General features: G+C 29.6%; 2 protein-coding genes across 2 annotated transcripts; both read right to left on the bottom strand.

Annotated features, from left to right (window-relative positions):
• Nucleotides 1-11,552: 11,552 nt before the first annotated feature.
• LOC107018644 (E3 ubiquitin-protein ligase SDIR1) lies at nucleotides 11,553-18,303 on the bottom strand. Its single transcript, XM_015219176.2, has 9 exons — nucleotides 18,146-18,303; nucleotides 15,425-15,563; nucleotides 15,245-15,299; nucleotides 15,093-15,145; nucleotides 14,755-14,983; nucleotides 14,515-14,629; nucleotides 13,869-13,914; nucleotides 12,584-12,709; nucleotides 11,553-12,157 (listed from the first exon to the last, which is right to left on the bottom strand). The coding sequence occupies exons 2-9, from the start codon at nucleotides 15,500-15,502 to the stop codon at nucleotides 12,032-12,034; spliced, it is 828 nt and encodes a 275-aa protein (XP_015074662.1). The 5' UTR covers nucleotides 15,503-15,563; nucleotides 18,146-18,303; the 3' UTR covers nucleotides 11,553-12,031.
• A 669-nt stretch (nucleotides 18,304-18,972) lies between these two features.
• LOC107020019 (glycerol-3-phosphate acyltransferase 5-like) lies at nucleotides 18,973-21,427 on the bottom strand. Its single transcript, XM_015220365.2, has 2 exons — nucleotides 20,807-21,427; nucleotides 18,973-19,949 (listed from the first exon to the last, which is right to left on the bottom strand). The coding sequence occupies exons 1-2, from the start codon at nucleotides 21,350-21,352 to the stop codon at nucleotides 18,978-18,980; spliced, it is 1,518 nt and encodes a 505-aa protein (XP_015075851.1). The 5' UTR covers nucleotides 21,353-21,427; the 3' UTR covers nucleotides 18,973-18,977.
• Nucleotides 21,428-23,418: the final 1,991 nt, after the last annotated feature.

Below are 23,418 nucleotides of genomic sequence, written 5' to 3'. Positions count from 1 at the left end.
AAAATTAAAGAGGGGCAAGTCATGGGTAGTAACTCCTAGTGAATAAATTCAAAAATAAAAATAAAAATACTTAAAATGTAAAAAAAATAATACTATGATTTCATCATTAGAAATGAGATAAACAAATAGAAAAAAAATATAGTGAGTTTTTTTAATTATAAATGTTCATACATAAATAAAGTATTTATTTGTGTATTTGTATAAATGAAGTAATATATTTTTATAATAAAATAATTCATTTAAATTAAGAAAAGTCAAAAATAAATAAATTATGTTTCTCTTTTAATTATAAGTGAGATAAATAAATAAAAAATATGAAGAGTTTTTGTTATAAATGACCCACCATTAATAAAATATTTATTTGTGATAAATTTAACTAATTTTTTATGATATATAATAATTTTTTTTAAAAAAAGATGGAAAAAGCTAAATGCAAATGGAGGCCATATAGAGGTGCCACATCACCTCCTCTATGGTTCTCATTTATATATATATATTGATTTGTTAGTCTTCTTCATTTAGGAAGGAGGAGATCAAGACAAATTCCTCCTTTTTATATTTTCGGTAATCACTATTCAACTCTGACTTCTAACTTTATATTAAAAGAGCTTGTCGAATTCTAAAAATTGAGAGATACATTTATGTCACATGAAATATTCTTAAGGGCGATGTTTTTGATAAACCTCAAACTTTCATGAATTCGCTACCGTTTCTATCGATCAAGTATTTTATATAAGATTTACTTGTATCTTATCTATGGAGAAAATCCAAAAGGATCCAACATTATCATCATGGGCCATAGCCCATAACTTAATTGGGCCCACAAAGAAAGAATATGCATCGAATAAAGCCCATTATTCTCATCAACTTGACTAAATTCACATTCCTTATAAATAATAATTACAAAAATAACCATAAATTAAAAACTTTCAATTCAACAAATCAAAATTAACCACGTGTCTAAACTTTATGCCACGTAGGATAATCAACAATCATAATATATAGCTTCCCTCACACGATCAAACATAAGTCAAAATAACAGCTTCTTGGAGAAGTCTTTACTAATATAAAATCTCACACACATACTCATTTGTTATCTCAATCCGTTTATAATCACGACTGTTATAACTATTTTTATTTTTTGGGGAGAGATTGGTGCGTTACGCGATTATGGTGAAGAGAGATAATGAATTGATGGAAATAGATGAAGGATGCAAGACACCAAGACATGAAAAACATAGGATTATGGTGAATTCTATGTGCCCGCCGCCAACGCCGAGGAAGAAAAGAATTTATGTGAAACAACAGAGTTCTCCACCTAAGGAAGGTTATTTTCACCCTCCTGATCTTGAGATTTTATTCGCTATCGTCTCAAGGAGGGAGACTCGTGTTTAAATATCGTCTATTTTTCTTTTTTTGGAGGTATCCAAGATTTTGTACAATGTAGAATTGGTTGTTATGTCTAATTGTCTATTATTATGCCTATAGTGTGTTTTGTTAAGCTTATGTGAAAGATAAAAGTGTTTATTTTAAACCGTTGAAGGTTTTACCTAAGAACTATCAAAAGCCAGAAAAAATAAGAAGGTTAAATGAAACGATTAAGTAATATATAGGCGTTGTTCGGATGGTAAATAATCTTTACCTCCAATCCCTTAAGTTTATGGACTAAGAACAAAAAGATAAAAGCTCCTAAAAAGGAATAGAAATTAATACATAAACGATTTACCTCGAAAAGGACCACGGGGAAAACCACAGAGAAGTAATGAAAATCAATGGGCTAACAACACTTCATTTGTAATATTGATTTGACTTGGGCCTAAATTGGACTTTGTTATATATAAAGCCCATTTAAATAAGTTTATTGCCTGCTCATTTTGCTCAAATAATTTTTGAAGTGCTTTATTTATTGGGCAACTTTCACATATAGCAAACAAAAAATTCATATTTGTATGCTATAGCAAAGTTTGCATAATTGCGCTCCATAGCAAACATAGAAACTTTATAATTCGCTATACATATACAGTTGAAGCAAATTGTATAAAATGAAGTGTATAAAACAAGAAAGAGAAAGACACTTGGGCAGAGAACTGTATAAAAACGAATTGTATTATTATAAGTGTATAGAACGATTATATACAATTTGAATTTGTATAAAATGAGAAAGAGAGAAAGACAAAAGAGACTTGACTAGGAATATACAATTGAATCGAATTGTATAAAACGAGAAAGAGAGAAATTAGATACAATTTGAAAATTGTATAAAACGAGAAAGGGAGAAAGGCAAAAGAAACTGGGCAGGGGAGTATTTTTATTGTATAATTATAAGTGTATAGGACGAAAATATATATACTTGCATGTGTATATACAATTTTTTCACGCTTTATACAAACAGAAACGCAATTTATACATTTCGCTTCTGTTTGTATAAGTGAGAAAGGTGAGGGTGGCGAGCGAGATTTGGGAGAGTGGCAAGCGAGATCTGGAAGAGGGGAGAGAGGGGAACAAAAATATTTGTATTTGTACAATTTTCTCTGCTTTATACAATTAGAAACAATTTTTATACAGTTGTGTTTGTATAAAAAGTGAGGAAGCGAGCGAGAGATTAGAGGAGAGTGGCGAGCGAGATATTTGGGAGAGAGGCGCCTGGCAATTTTTTACAAACGTTTGCTATGGAGCACAATTAAATCAAACCCTATATAGTTTGCTGTTGTATATAATTTTCCCTTATTTATTATTGTTTCAAAAATAAAGATACAGAGATATTTTATCATTATTTAAAAATTTCCAAACTTTAAACAACCAAGCCAATGTACTAGTGTTCGATCACACATATCTCATAATCACCATAGGTGGTGTTTTACAACTTACTGAAACTAACGCATATGATTAAAAATCACTATATATTTAAAGTTATTAACTAATTTGATATATTTAGTCAAAAAAATATATTTGATCAAAAATACTTTATCATGTGTTCAAATGATAAGTTGAAACAAATCATAGTTCTCGTCCATCATCAATGTGTAACACTACAACGTCACATCCAAAATTCGTGTCCAAGCTTTATAAAAAAAAGATTTTGATGTGTATATATATTTTTATATCAAGATATTTATTTATGATAATTCTTAAAATCAATTATTTACGAAACTCGAAGATAAAAAAGAATTTATTCTTTTTAATTTTCTCCACTTCAATATCAAAATTAGTATGCATGTGTAGGATTTGAACTTGTAAAATCATAAACGCCTCTTTTATCACTTGAACTAAGGTCCTGTTTGGATTGGCTTCTTGTAAGTGTTTTTAAACTAAGATGTCTCTTAAGTACTTGTGAAGAGTTTGAGTAAATCAAAAAAATACTTATAAGCAATTTTTCAGCTAAATTATTTTTTTTTTAAAAAAATATTTTAAATATCATAACTTAGAATTGACTTATAAGTTAAAAGCAATTACTAAGTTTTTTGTGAGTTCAACATCTCGATCATCACTTATTCCTTTAAAAAGAATTATTTATAATAGACTCTCTGTTCACGAAAAAATATATATAATTTCTCTGTTTATACAAATACAAATAAATTATGTAAATATTTGTTCGAACTCAAGATCTTACTTATCAAATTTCATAATATCAAAAAAATGGATACAAATTTATTAATGATTCTATAGATTATAGAGTCATAATATAATAGCAATGAGAGCAACTACTTCAAAGTTTTTCTCAAAATCTTTGATGCTCAAGGACAAATATTTTACAGGGAAACCCTAAAAATTAGCTTCCTCACACCTCTCACTTACTTGCAATTGATACCACAATAAAGTCGTCCCTAATTACACTCCATAGCTATATTATGTTAACGGATCATTATAGTTCCTAATGCACTCCGCAATTTTCTTAAATTATAGGTTATTTATTAGGATGAAATTCTATTTCTTAGTCTTCAATATCCTCTAATAGTCAAAAGAAAATGTTACAAAAACAATATAACTTATGTACCAAAAATAAGATCATATGAACATTAAAATGAAATTAATTTTCAAACTATTTAACTTCATATCTTTTTTTACCATGAAGACATGCTCTTATATTCATGAAAAATGTGACATTAAAGTATATACTTTAAGATCATAAGAAAAACTTAATTCAAAATTTGAAGTTCATCCAGAAAAGTAATATCTTTATTTATTTTTCTGAGAACTCCTTAATTCAACTTTTTCCATCACTTCTCTAAAGCCACGAGATTAAAAAATATTTGAGGACATTCAACATATCATAGTGCAAACATTTGATTGTTGAAAAAAAATATCAAACATTGAATGTAATTCAGTATTATTTGATATCTATTTTTAATCAACTAACGATCATATTACCAAAAATAATTTTTTAAAAATATCGAATCAAATACCGAACATCCGAATATTTGACTGACCTAATGAACTGTAGATGGGACTGCCCCATATGCAAAAAAAATGTGAAGGCTTAATATGCTAAAGGCCCCTAAAAGAATCAAACTGTAACAAACCAAGCAAAAAGAGCTAGTTAGTAATGACAAAAAATCAGAATCCAAAGAGACCAATAAAATGCAAATATCACACACAAAAAATTATAAAAAATTCCTCTGTAAATATTTAAATGTCACAATGAAGTATAAACACCATTTTTTGCATCCATTTTTCATTGAATCACCTTTAAAATAGATTCTCACAAAAATATAAAAAAAATCTAATTTTTTTATTATATAAAAAGATCTATGAAAATAGACACTAAATATTATTCAAAGGAAAATATTGATATTTTAAGAGTGTAAGAAGTTATAGCAAGTTTATTAGGTTAGCGAAATACTTCCGAACCTTGCTAACGCGGGATGTTTTTTTTTAATCTACCTGTTATATTGGGAGTACAGACATGATTACTGAAACATCAGACAGTACTGCCAATTGTTCAGAAAAAATAATTATTATCAACAAGAATGATAGAAAATTAAAAGTAAAAAAAATTATATATCTAGGCTGCTTTTTTCTTTCTGAAACAAAAAATAGATGAAATTCACTTCTATGAAATAAATAAAAAAATTAAAAAAATCAGACATTTCTCAGCTATAACAACTTTTTATGGACTATTCTTTTCAGAGGCGAATCTAGAATGTTATTATTTTCCGTAAGAACAAAAGATGATTAATTCAAACCTCCTTCAACGGAAAATCACAACATATATATTTACCAAAAATTATAAGATAAGATATTAAATACTTACAATATATCACGATCTGATTTTATGAACATCAAAAAATGTTACTATTGAAAAAATAGCCATTATTTGCCGCTGCAGCATCATCAAGATTCCCACACATCGCCCATAGGGTTTTTAAAAATAATAAAATCCCTAATGTAGCTATGTGAATCTTGATGATGCTCCACCCGCAAAAAATTGACTTGAACTATATCATCACGATCTTTATCGATACAATAATAATAACATATTCGATGTAACTCGAATAAAAATGAAAATAGGGGTACTTGACCAAAACCCTAACCCTAGGAAGGGAGAAATGGAAAAAAATAATAATATTAGAGTGGTGATGAGAAAAAAAGTGATAAAGAGTGGATCTATAAATACTAAAATATGTGATGATAAAAAAAAGTGAATATTATTATTACGAGATATTAGGGATTAGTTGGTGTGTGGTACACTGTAACAGTTACACATCACAATCTTAAGTACCAAAAATTACTCAGAAATTTAATATTATACTTTTACTTAGTCTGTTTAAATTACAGCTTAATATGGAAAATAAATATAATTTACTATATAGTAATTGCGTCCTGCAAAAGAATTTTATCAAATTGATTGATGTTGAAGTGTATGTATTAAAGGAGGAAGAGTACTACACGTCAACTATTGTATAGGGTTTAAGGTTTTCAATGTCTTAGGCTCGATTAATTGAGATTCACGTCGAAAAGTTTTATTCTGAAGATAAATTATATGAATTTAATCGATGAATATTTATCATTTCATCATTATTTTTGGTGATTTTTTTACTCTTCTTTGAACCCTAGTAATAAGTACAATTTTTTATAGAAGTTTTTTTTAAAAAAAAAATTATGATTTTTATTAGATAGGTCAAATATAATATACGCCTCCATCATAATGCTTATTGTTACTATTCCTTTGTTTTTTTTAAAATAATTGTGTTGTGCGAAATTAATTTATATTCATTTGATTAGTTTTATGAAATATCTATCTTCTCCAATCAGCAATAAATATGATGAGATAATGATAATAGAAAATATCAGATAATTTAATTTTATTGATATGAATTGTCAAGAAAGTATAATGGATGATAACATTTTTAAAATATATATATATATATATATATATATATATATATATATATAATACACAGACAATTCTGAATGTTTTCTCTTTTTTTTTTTATAAAAAAAAATTGTTGTTGAATCTTAGCACTATTTGTATTGTGTTAAAATAAAAGGTGAAAAGACCCACATAAAATGTAAAATCATTTGATTGTTGAAAAGAAAATATAAAAACATGTGATGAAAAATATTATTGGGTGACATGACAACAAATATTATTAGGAAAAATGTTTAGTTTCTTGTGTACAATCTACTCAAAATATATTGTTATTGTATTAAAATTTCTTATTAGAAATTGTATCCAATAGTTGTTAGTATATTGTATGCATTAAAACGAATTATTATAAAATTATATTTGAATATATATCGTTGTAACAAGAAAATGTGAGATTCTAGGTAAATCCAGCTAATAACAAGGTCAACACAAGTAATCAAATACAGTCTAATGTCTTCATCAAATAAATCAATTACTCCAACCTAACTTCAAATTTTTACTCAACTACATGTGCATTAGTGGATCATAGAAATACTTGTTAAAAGAAATGAATTTTAAATCTAATATAATTATCATAAAAAATATTTATTGCGTTAAAAAAAATCATGAATCTCAAATCTAATTTAGCTATAAAAACTAATGCACTAAAGGATTAAGAAGATTATCAATTCAGTTTTTAATTAATGTTGTGAAACTTTAATCTACTCTAACCTTCTACAAAACGTATTAGATTATTAATTAAAACTTGGACAATATATCGAGAAGGGTGAGAGGATAATATTTAGAAAATATTTAAACTTGATTTCACTTCACATTTATGTCTTCCAACGTTAGACGTGCATAATAGACTTTTAAATTTTTATAAAGTTGAATCAATAGACACAATAATCCTAAGTGACATCCTGACAATTTTAGTCTTATATAATATCCACGTGTATTATGTCCTATAGGACTCGTTATCTACTCGTTCAACTTTATACAAATTTACATGTGTAACTATACATATAAAAAATTGAAGAACATAAACATATAATGAGACCAAGTAAAATGATACATTTATGTATTACGTCAAAAATTTATGATCAAAATAAATAAGTCTAACAAACTAAGTATTTCACTTTATTTTTATTTATTTATCTTACTTTTTTTTAATCTTAATTCAAATTTTATACTTAAAGGACGAAAAACCTATGTATTTTCAACTTAAATCATAAAAAATATTTTTTTTATTTTTTAAAAAATTGAACTCATCAAATTAAAATCGAAAAAAGTTAGACAGAAACATTGACGTGGGGCGGGGTGAGGGAAACACGGGGTAGTGGGGAGGGCCAAAGCCCAACTCTTCACATATCCTCTCGTTTCCGTACGGATTCTTCAATTATTATTACACCATCTGTCGAATTTTAAGTGATATCGTTTAATTTAATATTAAATATAAAAAGCAAAAAAATTAAAAATATATGGTATAAAACGTTTTTAGATTATTAACGATAAAATAAGAATTTTATAATTAAATTATTTTTCTAATTATAAAAGGTGGTATGTTTTTTGAAATGAAAAAAGGGAGTTTTATTTTTTTTTCCTTTGGTGTAGGGATACCTACTTTGCGACATTATTAATTTAAATTTGTATCGAAATTTTTTTGTCCAAGACAGTAAGGTGTTTTGTGTTAAATAAAAATTTATTTAACATAATTTAAATTTGTGATATTACTTATTTAAATTTGTATCGAAAATTTTTATCCAAGACAGTAAGGTGTTTTGTGTTAAATAAAAATTTATTTAATACAATTTAAATTTGCGATGTTATTAATTTAAATTTGTATCGAAAATTTTTATCCAAGACAATAAGGTGTTTTGTGTTAAATAAAAATTTATATTTTTGATTTCTCCACTTTCTATGCCAACAGTCAGCACTGAACTAATTTATGAATGTCTTATGTTCTCTAAATATCCACGCTACTTTGTTTCATGTAGGGTTAGCATTAACACTTTTTTATCGTGATTCGTGGTTAATTTTAAGGTGAGTTATATCGATATTATAATTTACGTAAGTTATATAAAGTTTTGGTTATTAATTATGAGATATGTTATTTATGTGTAAAATATATATGATATTTGGTTTGTAATTAAGAAACGAGCGTAATTAGTTATGAGAGAATATATATATTATTTCCCGCATGGTGAAACACAAATTGACTAATAATGATGCACATATATTTTCTTAGGACTAAACCCTATGTTACTAATAATGCCATATTTTATTATATTATAGCAATGAGGATGTTTTTTAATTAGACGTTTCGATCGCGAGCCTTCGATATAAAAATGCTATCCAAAATAAATGTTATACACGTGAATCTGAATTACTCGAACTACGATGAATATATCAAACATCAGATAAAAAATCAACAACGACAATAAATATAGTAATAAATATAAGGCTAGCTATAATAACCTTAGGATTCTTATGAGACCTATTTTTGATTTCAACAACCTTCCATTCATGTTTTGAAAGGACAATTATATATATTGGTATGTCAAATCAATTTATTTTTTTCCCCATATTTCATAGCTTGTAGCTTTGTATTTGTCCTCAACTTGTATGTCCTCAAGGTTGAAATTAAATTGGATTTTCCTAGTCCACACCTAGTCATGTTAAATTTTGATCGATACCTACGTTTGATTTTCAAAGATATTTTCCCTAAAATTTTAGGTCATGTCAAATCATCTTTTATATGTAATAGTTTTTCATATACGTATGTTGCATGTGTATGTTTAAGACCAATTAATAATTACGTCAAAAATGTTCTTTCACGTGTATATCAAAAAAGACTAGTGATATCTCAAATTTCGAACTCACTCAACTACTACAAATCACACTTAAGGTTTTTATAAGATTGAGAAGTAGAGTAGAAAACTTAAAACATTCATAATTTAAACGTTAGAGGAAACCCTCAATTTATAGCTAAACAGAATATTATGATGTTTATCGTGCCTGAATAGAAAATCACGATTTTCAAAAAAATCACAAATCCTCAAAATGTCACAGCTCTGTAGAAAAAATTACAATTCATCAAAATAATCACAATTCTTCGTAAGAGATATTTTAGTAATTTAACATTTATAGCTATAAAAAATTTATCTTTATAAGATAGTACTATAGATTATAGCAGGATTTGAAAAAGAGCCGTAATATTTGAGCCTACAATTAATTCAATAATTAAAGTATATGTGTTTAATATAAAAAGGTTCAAAAATCTCCATAAAAAATTGAAAATAATATATTATTTTTAAAATCAAATGAAAGTAAACCTATTACAAACCTTCACCGTTAATACAATTATTCTCGAAAATAAAATAAATTCTTGAAGTAAGAATAAAATTTACATATACTCTATTCTCTTTAAACTCAATTTCATAAAATTATATATCATATCAATTTTAACGAGCCTTATACTATATAAATTTAAATTAATCGGAAATCAAATCTTTTGCATTAAAAAGATAGCCCAGAAATCTCGCTGAGGAAATTGACAGCAACAGAAAATTAAATTCATAGGCAGTGCCCTATATATATGCTTGTCTATTTAGCTTTCTTAATTTAGAAAATAAATTGTCCTTTTTTTCTCAAATTTATTTTTTTTTGGTAATTTTAACTATTTGTCCTTCAAATATAGATAAAATTAAATTTTAGTTCTTAAGAGTTGTGACTTGTGATCTAGTTACTGTTTATCAAATTTTTAGTCCTTATCAAATTGGTTCAGTATTATCCCACAAAATAATATTGGAAAATCGAAAGTCTGTTTTTGAAAAATTCTCAGCTCAAAGGAAAAAAATAAATTTTTTTTTAAAAAAAGTAATACAAATATGAGAAATAACATATAGGAATAAAAACATCAAAGAACTATAACAAAATAATACATAACCAAAGTACAAGATAATAAATAATAATGGAAATCAAAAAACGAGAAACTATAAGAGCAATACTATAATTACTAATATGGACGGATACGAAGACAATGCATTGTACTCTAATGTATATCCTTCATAACCTCCCGACTAAGGCAATGTTCTCGATAAACTTGAACTACGTCATGTCTTGTCAAATCATATTTCCTTAATATTTCTTCGATTTACCTCTCCCTCTCTTAAAGCCATCTACAGGGGATCTTTCATACATCTACATTGGGACGTTCATACATTTTCTCTTCACATATAATGTGTTTGGTTTGATATTTATTCATGATTTTCATACCAATGAATCAAACCTTGATTTATTGGATTAACGATTAATATTAATATAAAACTATGTTTTGTTTTAGATAAGATACTAATAAAATGTTCCAGATAAACTTCTAATTTTTAATTAATAAATTAGAGTCTTAACATAATGATGAAACAACGTAATACCCCATTAACGTGAAAAGGACTAAATTCATGCATCTGAACGGAAAATATTGTGAAGAATATTGTTAGGTGGTGCATCAACTCATACCAAAGTTCAATGATATAAAATTAGAGGCGTTAAATAGATGGATTGAGTTAAATTTGATCCAATCAAAATATGTTGAATATGTGAATTTACAATATTTAAAGTAAAACAATAAAATGTAACTTTTTTTTTTTTTAATCATAGGAAGCATAATACAAAGAATAAAGAATCGTTATGGTTCATTATTTTCTTGTTTCATGTGATAGTGTGAAAAACGATAATCTCAAATTGATTAGGAAAAATTATTTTGTCCTCCTTATATTAAATTATCTTTTATTGAATTTTGTAAAGAACTAATGAAAATTACTAGCCTCTCTTGCTAGCACAGTAGCACCTAATACGATCAACACCAATTATTTTCGAAGCTTACACTCATTCACATTAGTTCATCCTGATACTCTTTGAGACTTTTTTTTTGTTTTCCCATCGGTATCCGGACGACATTAGAGTTCTGACTAAATTCGAATTACACTCTATAAGGCCCATTCAGGGCGACACTCCCAACATGATTTTTTTCATAGTCAGGACCGAATGACGGATGCACATTCATGTTTATGGTGCTTGAGCACCCATTACATTTTGGAGCTAACACCATCATTATAAAGAAAATCTAGTAATTTGTATGAATATGTAATTTGAGCACCCAGTTTTAATACCAACTTCAAATTAGAAATAGCTAAACATCCATAAATAAAAAATTCTGAATTTACCACTGTCATGGCTCTAAGCCGAAACCTCTGATTAAAGGTAAAGCACTAAGCCATGTTGGTCCCTTCGAGCCTCATATACATAAGAAAATGATCTCGAAGGGAAAACTAACAAATTTGCTTCCTCCCGCGGGATAGACAAAAGGATCAATTTGATGATAAAAATAACCACATTTGACAGCTAAAATTTCCAGATACAATTTTCCAGTACAACACAATGATGGGAGGAAACAGACACATTCGACGAAACGATTGTTCAGGCTCATTGGCTGTGTGTACCTCGAATGAGGGATCTCGCCTCGGTATCCTGATAAGCTATAAGACTAAGCTAGTATTTACCAATGTGACATATTTCTGCTAGTTTACACAATTACTGAGTGCCATAACAGATGTTTGACGATACAGGCTTCTGTGGTGCATATATTTGTTTATATATATGTATATATATGTATCGAAGCTGAAACTACACCATATCATAAGCATCCTCTCCTCCTTGTCCATTCTCATCCCACCTGGACCCGGCCCTAAATTTGCAGACAGGGCAAGTTCCCCGCTGCCGTAGCCATGGATCAATGCAGTTTGCATGGAACTGCAAAAACAACAGATACAAATTGTAAAAGTATGTAACTTCTCTGAGATATTATGTCCAAATGTTGATACTAAACTTCACTAACTTTGCTGCTAGAAGGTTAAATTAGGCAAATTTTTATCCTCAACGACCATCCCATTCCTTCTTTCCCACAACCCCCAAAAAGACGGAAAGATATGATATTCTCTATGCAAGATTATCTAAAGTCTAAACCATGATATTTCCTTGTCATAATACACTTGAATAATGAAGTGAGCTCACCATAGTTGAGATGATTGTCGATACTAACTAATTAAATTAAAACAAAAATCTTATTGATCTACGGAAATGTGCTCAAAAAGGAATTTATGAAGGTAAAGAATGTGGGATATGCTAGCATGTGTAGAAGACTACCACGAGAATAAACATAACTATCAAATACTTAACCTGATGTAAGCAAGGCAAGCTACGAATGAGTTCACCATCACTGACTTGCTCCAAGCAGACACTGCAAGTTAGTTCGTCATCTGAGTTCTTTGTACCTCCTACAGCATTTGCAGGTTCTTGCTTCTTCTGCTTGAAATACAATTATAAATTCCTTACTCTTCTTGTGAAAAAAAAGAAGTTTTCAAGACTACATTAGGCAAATAATAAATGAGTCTAGCACAGATAATGCAAATCGCTGACATGATTTGATTTTTACTTCATCAACAATGAAGGATGCCAATGCGGCAAGGTAATTTGTCTTTTGTTGTATTTAAGAAGCTTATATCTCCCCCTTCAAATTTACTCCTCTTTATTCTTCCTTCTTTGATAGCTATCTTTTCATCCTCTGAATGAAGAAAGAGATTCATTGCTATACGCTTGATAGCCATAGAAAGAATTGCCCTCCAATCTTTTGACATTTTTGGTTTATGGTTGAGTTGAGGAGAAGAACGTCAGAATATAAAGTAAGTGAAAACAGTTCTCATAGAGCTTCTTCGACAAGGTTCTTATTATACTTCTCTAACATCTCTGGAGAAGGTGCTTTTTAGAAAGACTAGTTTCAGTATGAGGAGGAGAAAGACATTGCGAAAGAAACAGGAAACATCAGAATTGGCCAGTTCAGGGACACGGCTTAGGTCGGCGCATGTAAGGAGCATGGGAGAAGCATCTACACTTAAACATGACATGAGCTCAATGGTTCAGTTGAATGCAGGTGAGACACTTCTTTAATATTAGAGTATAATTTTGCGCACACACTTTGGTGTCACTGGATAAGGATCAGTTTGTCATCGAAATGTACATTATGGTAAAGATACCTGGAATTTATCCAAAAGGTCATTCTCCCTAAATTCCATTTTATGTGGCACTCACTCTTTCCTTTTTAGTCTGTAAGTCTCTTGCGAAAAGAACGTAAAATTTCTATACTTGGAAATATAGTTTGATACATCCCATTTTACCCACAATGACAAGCTTTTATAACCAAAACAACGTCTAAGGCATATTTAAGACCATAAACTCCGTGCAAGTCAAACATCCCCACATAAAATGAAATGGAAGTAGTAGTAAAAATAGGACACATCATCACATTCTGTCTTATAGATAAGTCATGCAAACACTGTTCCTGCAAATCAATTGTGCAAATGAAAAGGACACTAGAATGCGACAAGTCAATAACAACTCCAAAAGATAATCAATTGGGTAGGCATCTCTTTTACAAGCTTCGAGAAAGGGCTAGAAAACGAGGTACCTCAGTGGACCCTGAAGACGATGTTGGGTGTGTTGATGTACCAGCACTGCCAAGAAGAGCAGTCATCAGGATCAAGAAAATCCAAGATATTACTAAAGGAGAGACATGGCACAGTGCTGACAGATATATACTGATCTATAACAAGGTTATCGATAACCATATTACGAGGAAGGGAATCCCCATCACAAAAAGAGCGATAGAACTGACATACAGATAATATTGTCCTCAACTTCATTGGAGAAATTGAGATATAAAATTCCTAAACTTCCACTACGGAGAAAGAAAATGAAAAATGAAAGAATATCAGCACTCAATAACATAGCTCACTGCGCAGAAATTCTACATTAGGATTACGTATAATATACAATTATGTAGTAAATGAAATTCCAGCATGCATATGACCAAATCAAAGTACACCAGCAACCTGAAAAATCATCCAAGTTGACACCATAGTATGGTAATCTTTAAAACCTGATTAAAACTGACAATAACCTCCTCAATTCCATTAATCACAAACCACAGATGGAAATTAACAAAGAAGAGAGGAAGAAGACATAAACTGATTTAGGAGTCAAATTGATATATCAAAAGCTAAGAACTCATAAGGGTGCGGAAGAAAAGTAGAAATGAAGTCAACATCACAGACCTTTGGGGTCCAGAAACCTTATACTTGTGAACAGGAAGGGCATTTATCTCTTCCTCAGTCATTGATGGGGTTGTAGGAGCATCATCAGAATCCAGTGCCCTCAACGTTTCATAATCTGCTAGTACCAAAAAATATCAATAAACTTCCCACGCCTTTTAAGATCATTTCAAGATAAGTTATGGTTTCTGGATTTTCAGAAGGCCAGAAAATGCTCAAGATCAGAGATGCATGCATTGTCACCTAAGTCATCAAACTCTCTATCAAGAAGTGCAAGCTGTAGTCTGAGGCCTCGCAACCGTCCTCTAGTTGCAAGTGCTATTGATGGGGGCATATGCAGCCGCAACTCTGTAGGACCAAGAAGCCCACTTGCAGCAACAGCGTGAGCTTGTGCTTGGGCTTGAAGCTGCTGACACGTTGCATACATCCTTAGGGTTGTTGCCATGAAGAAGACACCAAGCACCAACCACAGCTGCAAGGAAGATTTAAGCCAAAACACATAAAGTTCCACATAAATAAAATAAGTGCCAGATTAATTCAATCGCACATGCTCTGATATCCCTCTTTAAGAGACCACTAACCAGAAAGTTTGGTGACATTTGATGAGAATTCAGAATCATGAACAGCAAGAGCACTGCCAAAACAAAGTGGTTATATTGAAAGATCTAGGTAAATCAAACAAATGTGACATTACAAAAAAATAATAGAACAAATTGATGTAAGCTAGAGGTACCTGTGACAAGAAAAGCTAGTGAGTTAGTATTAACTGGACGGCCAGCATGGACTCGCTGAATATGGAAAAAGAAAAAAAGTAAGGGAACATAAGATGAGTAGAACAGATAACAAACGTAACAATCACTAGAAGCATTTAGGGCAACCAAGACCAAAATTAGAAGGAGATGTAGGAGACTACCACTGCACGGCGCTCAGGGATCAATCCTGGAAAACCAGGTTCTATATCTGCTCTAGCGCCTCGGAAAACAAAACTCATGTTTGGAGTTGTACAGGATAGAAGGTCCAGCAACCAAATCCCACTGAAGAGCTTGAATTAACTGAAAATCCAGAGAATACAAAGTGAGGAACTTGTCCAGTACAAATATTAACCCACTGCACTTTGTTTCAGAAGACAACACTAAAGCAAACTGTCATAACTGAAGATTAACTAGAATAGCCAAATGCCCTGCCTCCTCACCCCACCTAAACTATTAGCCTATTACCAACTACACACCTTTACATCACGGGAGTCCTATTAACCCGCTGAACTACTTTAAAGTAGAATAATTATCTCTCTAAAAATTCATAACCTTTGCACTGAGTATTCATTTTTTAATTTTTTTTTCTTTTTCCTTGTTTCTTTGTTTTCTTCTTTATTCGATTTCTTCCTCGCTTGCCGGAGCGACCATTGATGTAGAGTATATTCATTTGATATATCTTTCTTTCTTTTACATTTGATCTCTTGAAATTCATGAAGTGCCGCCAGTTACTTTTATCACACAACAGTAGCGGAAAATGGCAAAAATTTGCATATTGAAATATTTTCATGGCTGAATTTGGCTATACGATTCCATAAATAGATCTCTCAAAGTTTGCAGCTCAAATGGTTCACAAAGTTCCTTTTATTTCTACTCCTAGAAACATTGAACGTCTCCCAAAACTTCCCCCAAATATTGGCCCCTTCTTAAATTTCGTCAAACCTCCAATTCCCCACATCGAAAAGCCAGCGAAAAATGCAGAAGCTACTCTTCAATTTTGCTTCTTACTGGGCCCCTTCAATTGCTTCAAATTCAACACTCCAACAGCCCATTTCAACATATTCATCGCTGTTTTTCTGAGTTTCATCGAACTTGTGTGGGAATAGATCAACGATAATGTAATTTAGAGACCACCTTTGAAAGACTTTGAGAAAAGCTTGAAGAAATCATGAAATGAGTATGATGATTTTGTGATATCAGAAAAGGAAAAATAATAATTTAAAAATTTTAAAAAAAGAAATTAATTATACAATCTCCAACTAGAAATTGGCACATGAAGTATTTAATTCAACTTAGCTATTTTAGACTTCTCCATCAACCGTTACGGACTTCCAAGAGGTGTATTCACCTTCTTGGACTGATCAGAGTTTAAGGGTATAAAAGGTTCAGGGGGATAATTGGACTCCTATGAAGTTTAAGAGTGTAATTGAAAACTGGCTAATAGATTGAGGCGCATTTGGCTATTTTCTCAAGATTAATAGCGCAATTCACAAGAAAGAACAGATTATGAAATTAGGACGAAAAATACTGAGAAGAGAGAGAATGTCTTCATTTATGTAACTAGGGGTGAAATGGGGATGCTAAGAGTAAATTGTTCTCAAAAAAAAGAAAGGTGTCACATTTTCTTTTTTGGTACGGACTAAAAAGAAAAGTATCACATAAAATAGAGCAGGGGACAAGTATATGTGTAGAAAATTGGTATTCTACATGCTTTACTCTTCTTGTATACCAGTTATATAGTGTACATACTCATCTTAACTATCACGTCAGTCAAACACCTTCACACAGGATGAAAAGGAGGGAATGTATTCCTTCATGTTAGAGGAGTAGCGTATGTACATTAACACAGATTTATTGCATGTATACACATATTCCCCAATTGACAACACCCCTAACTGACTAACTGAATAACATTGTCTTCTATCCTCCCTTACATCCATCATCTAACAACAGAACCATGCTAATGCATTTTCCAGCACAAGCGAAGCTCGAGCATATTTAATACCTCCAGGTCTACAATGGAGTATATGAAAGCTGACGATAGCAGCAGGAAGGACATTCACATTGGCTTAAGTCAAATGTTATAAAGAACGAGGGACCAAGTAAACCATACCGTATTAGCATTGCACTCATAGTAAACATGAGTTCATACAATTCATATCATACACTAAAAGACGTTTCTTTTCAGTATAACTGTGTTTTCAAACTTGCACTCACCTCAACTAAGGATACATACCGCCTCCTACCAGCAACAAATAGACCAGATAGAAACCAATCACCTAGCATTTCGTCTCTACTAAATTTTGAACGTTAGATCTCATGACTCTTAACCCACTTCATTCATCACCAAACCACACCCTAAGGGTTACACTAAAAAAAGAATTGCATACTAAAAGACTAAATGACTAATAATTGGCAGCTAGAGATTCTCTTTAGCAGAAAAGTCTCCTTTTTTTGTCAATACAATATAAGAACCCATTTTATTCATAATGTATAAAAATCAGAAACAAGTTAAAACCCCTTTACTTCCCAAAGTTACCAAAAAAGTAAGCTTTTTTAAGAGTCTCCGAGCATCAATTTTAACATGTTTAATGTTAATTACAGTCTGTACAACTAAAAATCAAAATATAACTCCACCTAAAACCCAAATTCATCAATAATCAGCTGAAAAATTGAAATTCACTCAGATTACATCAATTCAAAGAGAAAAATCATCAAACAAACTAAACTTTAACAACTCAAAAAATTATACCAGCAGAACCAATGCATATCCAAAAGTAAATTCAACAAGATAACAACATTGTCGGTGCATCTAAATAAATCATAACATACACAAAATGAACAAAATTCTTAGAAAGAAACAACGAAGATCAAACACTTACAGGCTTTGATTAATGGCGATTGATCAAAACACAATACAAAATTTATCAAATTTGATTGATTTTGAGCGAACGAGTCGACTCTAGAAAGATCCAGAAACTGGACTCGAACGCCAAAGCTAAAATGCTCATCAAATTGAAAAAAAAAAAATGGTTTATGAATTTCGGGTTTGCCATTTAAAACGATGTCGTTTTGTGTGCAAAAGGATCCGATTCCGACATAATTACCCAAATCTATATATACTCTATTTATTTCTTTTGACTTAGAGATTTTGTAATATTTTACTTTTAAAAATGTATATTTTTATGGGTTATTTTGTTAGATACTTTGAAAAAACATTTTTAATTCGATTAAAAACTTTCTTATTAATTTGTTTCTAATATATATATTTAATTTTATTCTCAAAATATTAATTTGTTGTTCGTTCTATTCCTTGAGATACTTCTATGATTATAAATTTTGTTGTACAAATAACTTAAGAGTATTTTAATTATTTTATTATCAAAATAATTTAATATTAATATTTTATCTCAAAATATATAAAATATTTATTATCGATATCAGTATTTTTATTCATACAGTTAAATAGAAAACAAAAAAAAACAGTTAATAAAAATACATCAATTGATCAAAAAGAAAAAGAAAACAAGATATCTCTTGTTGAAAATAGTAAAAATAAATAAAATTATACACCCTAGCCATATATAAGGCAATTATAATCCAATATTTCATTCAACATTTCCTAAAAAAAAAATTAAAAGAACATAGAAAGAAAAAAAAATGCAAAGTACCTCTCCTTCAATTTGTACAACAAAAAAAACAAACATAATAAACTTAAATAAAGTACCTCATAATCATCTTATTTCTTGTGCCTACCACATTTATGAAGGTGTTAATCAACTTCTTAATCCCATAATTAGTGCTAGAATTTTTTGTTAATACAATTCCATCATTACCAGCAAGTATTTTATACTTATCTTTTCTTGTAAAATTTGTACACTCAAATCCTAATGTTTCACCCAAAATTCTTTGAACATAATTTGCAACATCATGTGGACTTTTCCCAGATGAACACGTGGCATCTTCTGGTAATTTATTCAAGAATGTCACCTCATAAATTGGTTTAGGATTCATCAAGAAAAATATTGGATCCATAGCTTTCCATCCCCTAGCTGTTGTTCCATGAAAAAACCCTACTTTATAATTCAGGGCCACAGGGACAATACTGTTAGTTAGTTCAGCAAAAAGTGCGCTGAATCTCAATAAAAACGGTTCTCTACATGTTGTCCCTTCAGGGCACATAATCAAATCTCCTTTTTCGAGATGACATTTGATTTTCCGTGCGTCCACGTTTCGAACTCTCGTCAGACGTACAGTCGGTATCGGGGACAGAACCTCGGTCAATCGAGAGACTGAGTAAGTCACAGCGGGAATCTTACGCTGGAGTACGATCGATAAGACGACGGGGTCCATGAGGGTGCGGTGAGTGCATACGAACAATACACCTGGATTGGTCACCGTGATAGCTGATGATGATGGTGGTAGCGGTGGATTTCCTTTGACTATGACTTTGCCACCAAATAAAGGTGTTAAATAGGGAATTGACCATATTGGAAATATTAAGCCAATGATAATTCTTATTGTAGCTATAATAATACCTAGTGGAATCCATAAAAGTATTATTAGGGCTAAAAATGGTGTTGGTCGAATAACAAGTCTACCATCATGGAAAATTACTGGTAATGGATTGATAATAATTTGTTGGTTTTGATTTTTGCTTCTTAAGAATGGTGGTTGTAATTGTTCCTGTTCCATATAACATTTTAAACATTAGTTAATAACTTCTATAAGGTAAAATAAAAATAAAAATTACATGCACTATGAGATCATTGGAAATATAAGTAGTGACTTAGAAAATATTACAGATTACGTATTACATATATATATATCACGTAAAAATGTATCGATAGACTTAAAGTTTAAATTACAAATATCGTTCAAATAAATTTTTTTAACATAACTAGTTCAACCAAAAGATATTTTATTAATACATTTATAATCTTGGAAAATTAAGCAAATTTAGTGGCAAGTTTGCAACAAGTGCAAGTAATATGATATATATAATATATAGTATAAAAATTATCTCCATTTGTTAGTGCTAATAAGTTGAATTAATATATTTTCTTACGATTTTTTTAAAAAATTTACGTAATACATAAATAAAATTCAAAAAGTACAGTTGGAAGTATGATTGTTAGAAATTTTATATAATAGATTAAAAAAAAAAGTAAAATAACTAACTTGAAATATAAAATTTTCAGAAATACCTTTGGCTAGAAACAGACATGTCAACGAACAACTGACTGCTTCTTAGTTGCTCATTAATAATAGTCAAATTCTTTGTATATATTTATGAGTTTAACTTTAATATGTACACAACAATTTATCTTTCACTAAAAACAGACATATAAACAAACGGTTAACTGCTTCTAATTAATTAGCCGCTTATTAATAATAATTAAATCCTTTACCATATATTTACGAGTTTAACTTCAATATATACACAAAAGTCATTTGATTCAAATCGAAAGAAATAACATGAGGTAGTTATAGAGATGTAAGACTAAGAAAATAAAAAAATATATAGTTTTGTGTGTACTTACCTTGCACAAAGAAAGGAAAGAAGAACCACATTTTGGTCTACCAAGACCTAAACTTGGTTGTTTATCACCAAATAATTCAATAATCCCATCTTTAATCTTGTCAAAATCATCCTTAATTAATCCAATTGCAAATCCATATTTACTAACAAGTTCACTACCAACAACTTCATCACATCTTAAATGCACTTTCACAAATCTCTCAACCATTATCTTTGGAATTTTAGTCACCACAACTTTTTTATCATACAAACTAAATATCCTCCATGCTTCCATATTAATATCATCAAAATAAAACTTAGGTAAAACAGCTCTAGACACTGATTCAATTTCAGATATTTTTACCCCTATCGTGGCTACGAAAATAGTAAGTTTTAATCCGTAATCCTCTCTCCCTAAAAATTCGAGGAATCGAATTATTGGCCATAACATTAGTAAAAAAGCAAATCGAATTACACTCGATGCCTCGAAAGCTAATAACATGAAGTAACAAAAGGGATTAGGGTTTTTCAAAAGAACTCCTTCAAGCTCAGAAACAATAGAATCCATTGGAATTTTTGTGTTTTTTTTTCTAAGTGTTTTTGTATAGTGTAATGTTTTTTTTTAGTGTGGTGTTATGAGAGAATTGAGGTTGTTTATTTGTTTCACAACTAATATTTGATGCATGGGAGACTTATCTATATTATAAGATCTATATATGCTTTAATTTTTATATTCCATTCCTTTCATTTTAAAATGGCACATTTCGAATCTCGGGATTTAAACGAGTCTATCGTTGATCGTAAATTTTTTATAGATCTTTTAAATATTTGGAATTATCAAATATTGTGACTTATAATACTTTTTACGTAGCTTACAAAGGAGTATATAAATTTCATTTAAAAAAGATTGAAGATTTTATTCACAAATTTCTAATCAAACTTAAATTAGTTGACTCACGAAAAACGAAAAATGTTAACACAAATTGAGACATGAATTAAAATATTTTCATGGGATGTTTAGACTATACGACACGTTTAAATGAAAGATTGGTTACTTAACTCTACCAACTTATTTAATCTTCACTCATTTTTATTTTATTTTAAAGGATGGGTCAAAGTGTCTTGATTAAGGTGCGAGTTTGATAGAATTTAATAATTTTATTATATTAATATATTAAATTTAAAATTTAATTATTAATATTTAAAAAGTGTTGTTCAAGAATTCTGAATCTATAAAAATTAAATTTTGAATTTATCTTTAATCTCAATTCAAAAATGCTTTGTTCTATTTTAGGCGACTAAATTAGATCTTTTGAACGAGTTAGGTTACTGAAAAAACACAAATTGAAAAACAGAATTGTATTGAAATACTGAAAAATTTTCTAATTTTTTTTCGTATGAAAATATTACTATTTTTTCCTTTTTAACCAATTTAATTAAAATATAGGTGAAAATAACACTGAACATTTTTTAATCCGCAAAAATAGTGATTTTTTAATAGTGACTTAAACTAAAAAAATCATGTCTTCTTAATAGTGTCCAAATCTCGAGAAATATTTAATAGATTAGGATAAATTAGTAAAGTATACCTTATATTTAGTATTTATTGTTCTAATTTGTTTCAAGATGCAAAATAAATAAATAAAATAAGAATTTGTAAAAAATGGTTGACCAGCTGCTTGATGCATAGTAGACTAGTAGTTAAATAAATAGTTGTACCTAATTAAACTTTTACATGAAGATTAACATTGTACTTTGGAATATCAAAATCACACTTAAGTATCACTAATTAAAATTAGTACTTTCTTGTAAAAATTACCAGCTGCTAGTTGCCTGGTTATGTCCATTTAGGAAAAACTTTGAATTTGGGAAATCTAACCTTAATTTCAAAGTGAAGTATTCTGACGTTTTATATTACTTGACCTCTATATATTTTATTAAATTATTTTTATTAATAATATTAATGATGTTTTGGAAAATTCTAAATTTAACTGTTGCTATTTTACGTAATTATTTAATACTAAGATTAGTCTTAAAAAAATTATATTCAACTGCTTGATTCCATTTTTTTATTTTGCTTTAGTCACTATTTTCTGATTGAAAAATATTTAGTGAAAATTTTGGTATATGCAACAACAAAAAAAGTTCATCGAATTAACACTTGAGCATACATCACGATCGTGTAACATGTGCGTTGAAGTGTTAATTTGATAGTAATAGTGATTTTTTTTTGTGTGCATACATTGAATTTGACACTTGAACATATATATATATATGTTATGTCTAAGGTCCATTTTCTTTAACACGATAATAGAAATGAGCGTACTATTAACACTTCTTTTCAAGTATAGTAGTTTGATAGAAATAGTTTGTACATAAAAAAAAAAAGAGATCAAGGGTGTGTTTGGTATGAAGGAAAATGTTTTCCTGAAAAATAAGTAGATTTTGGACTTATTTTCTCATGTTTGGTTGGTGAGTAGAAAATATTTTCTAGAAATGATTTTTAGTGTTCGATTTATGAATGAAAATGTTTTGTGAGAAACATCTTTTATTTTTACTAGAGTAGAAAATAATTTATGAAATTAAATTTTTTTTTTAGAAACAATTTTTTTAGGGGTGGGGTGGGGTGGGAGG

Source organism: Solanum pennellii, chromosome 5, assembly GCF_001406875.1.
Source record: "Solanum pennellii chromosome 5, SPENNV200".
Taxonomy (NCBI): domain Eukaryota; kingdom Viridiplantae; phylum Streptophyta; class Magnoliopsida; order Solanales; family Solanaceae; genus Solanum; species Solanum pennellii.
The sequence above is the reverse complement of the archived record's forward strand: the minus strand, read 5'-3'. Positions and strand labels throughout refer to the sequence as shown.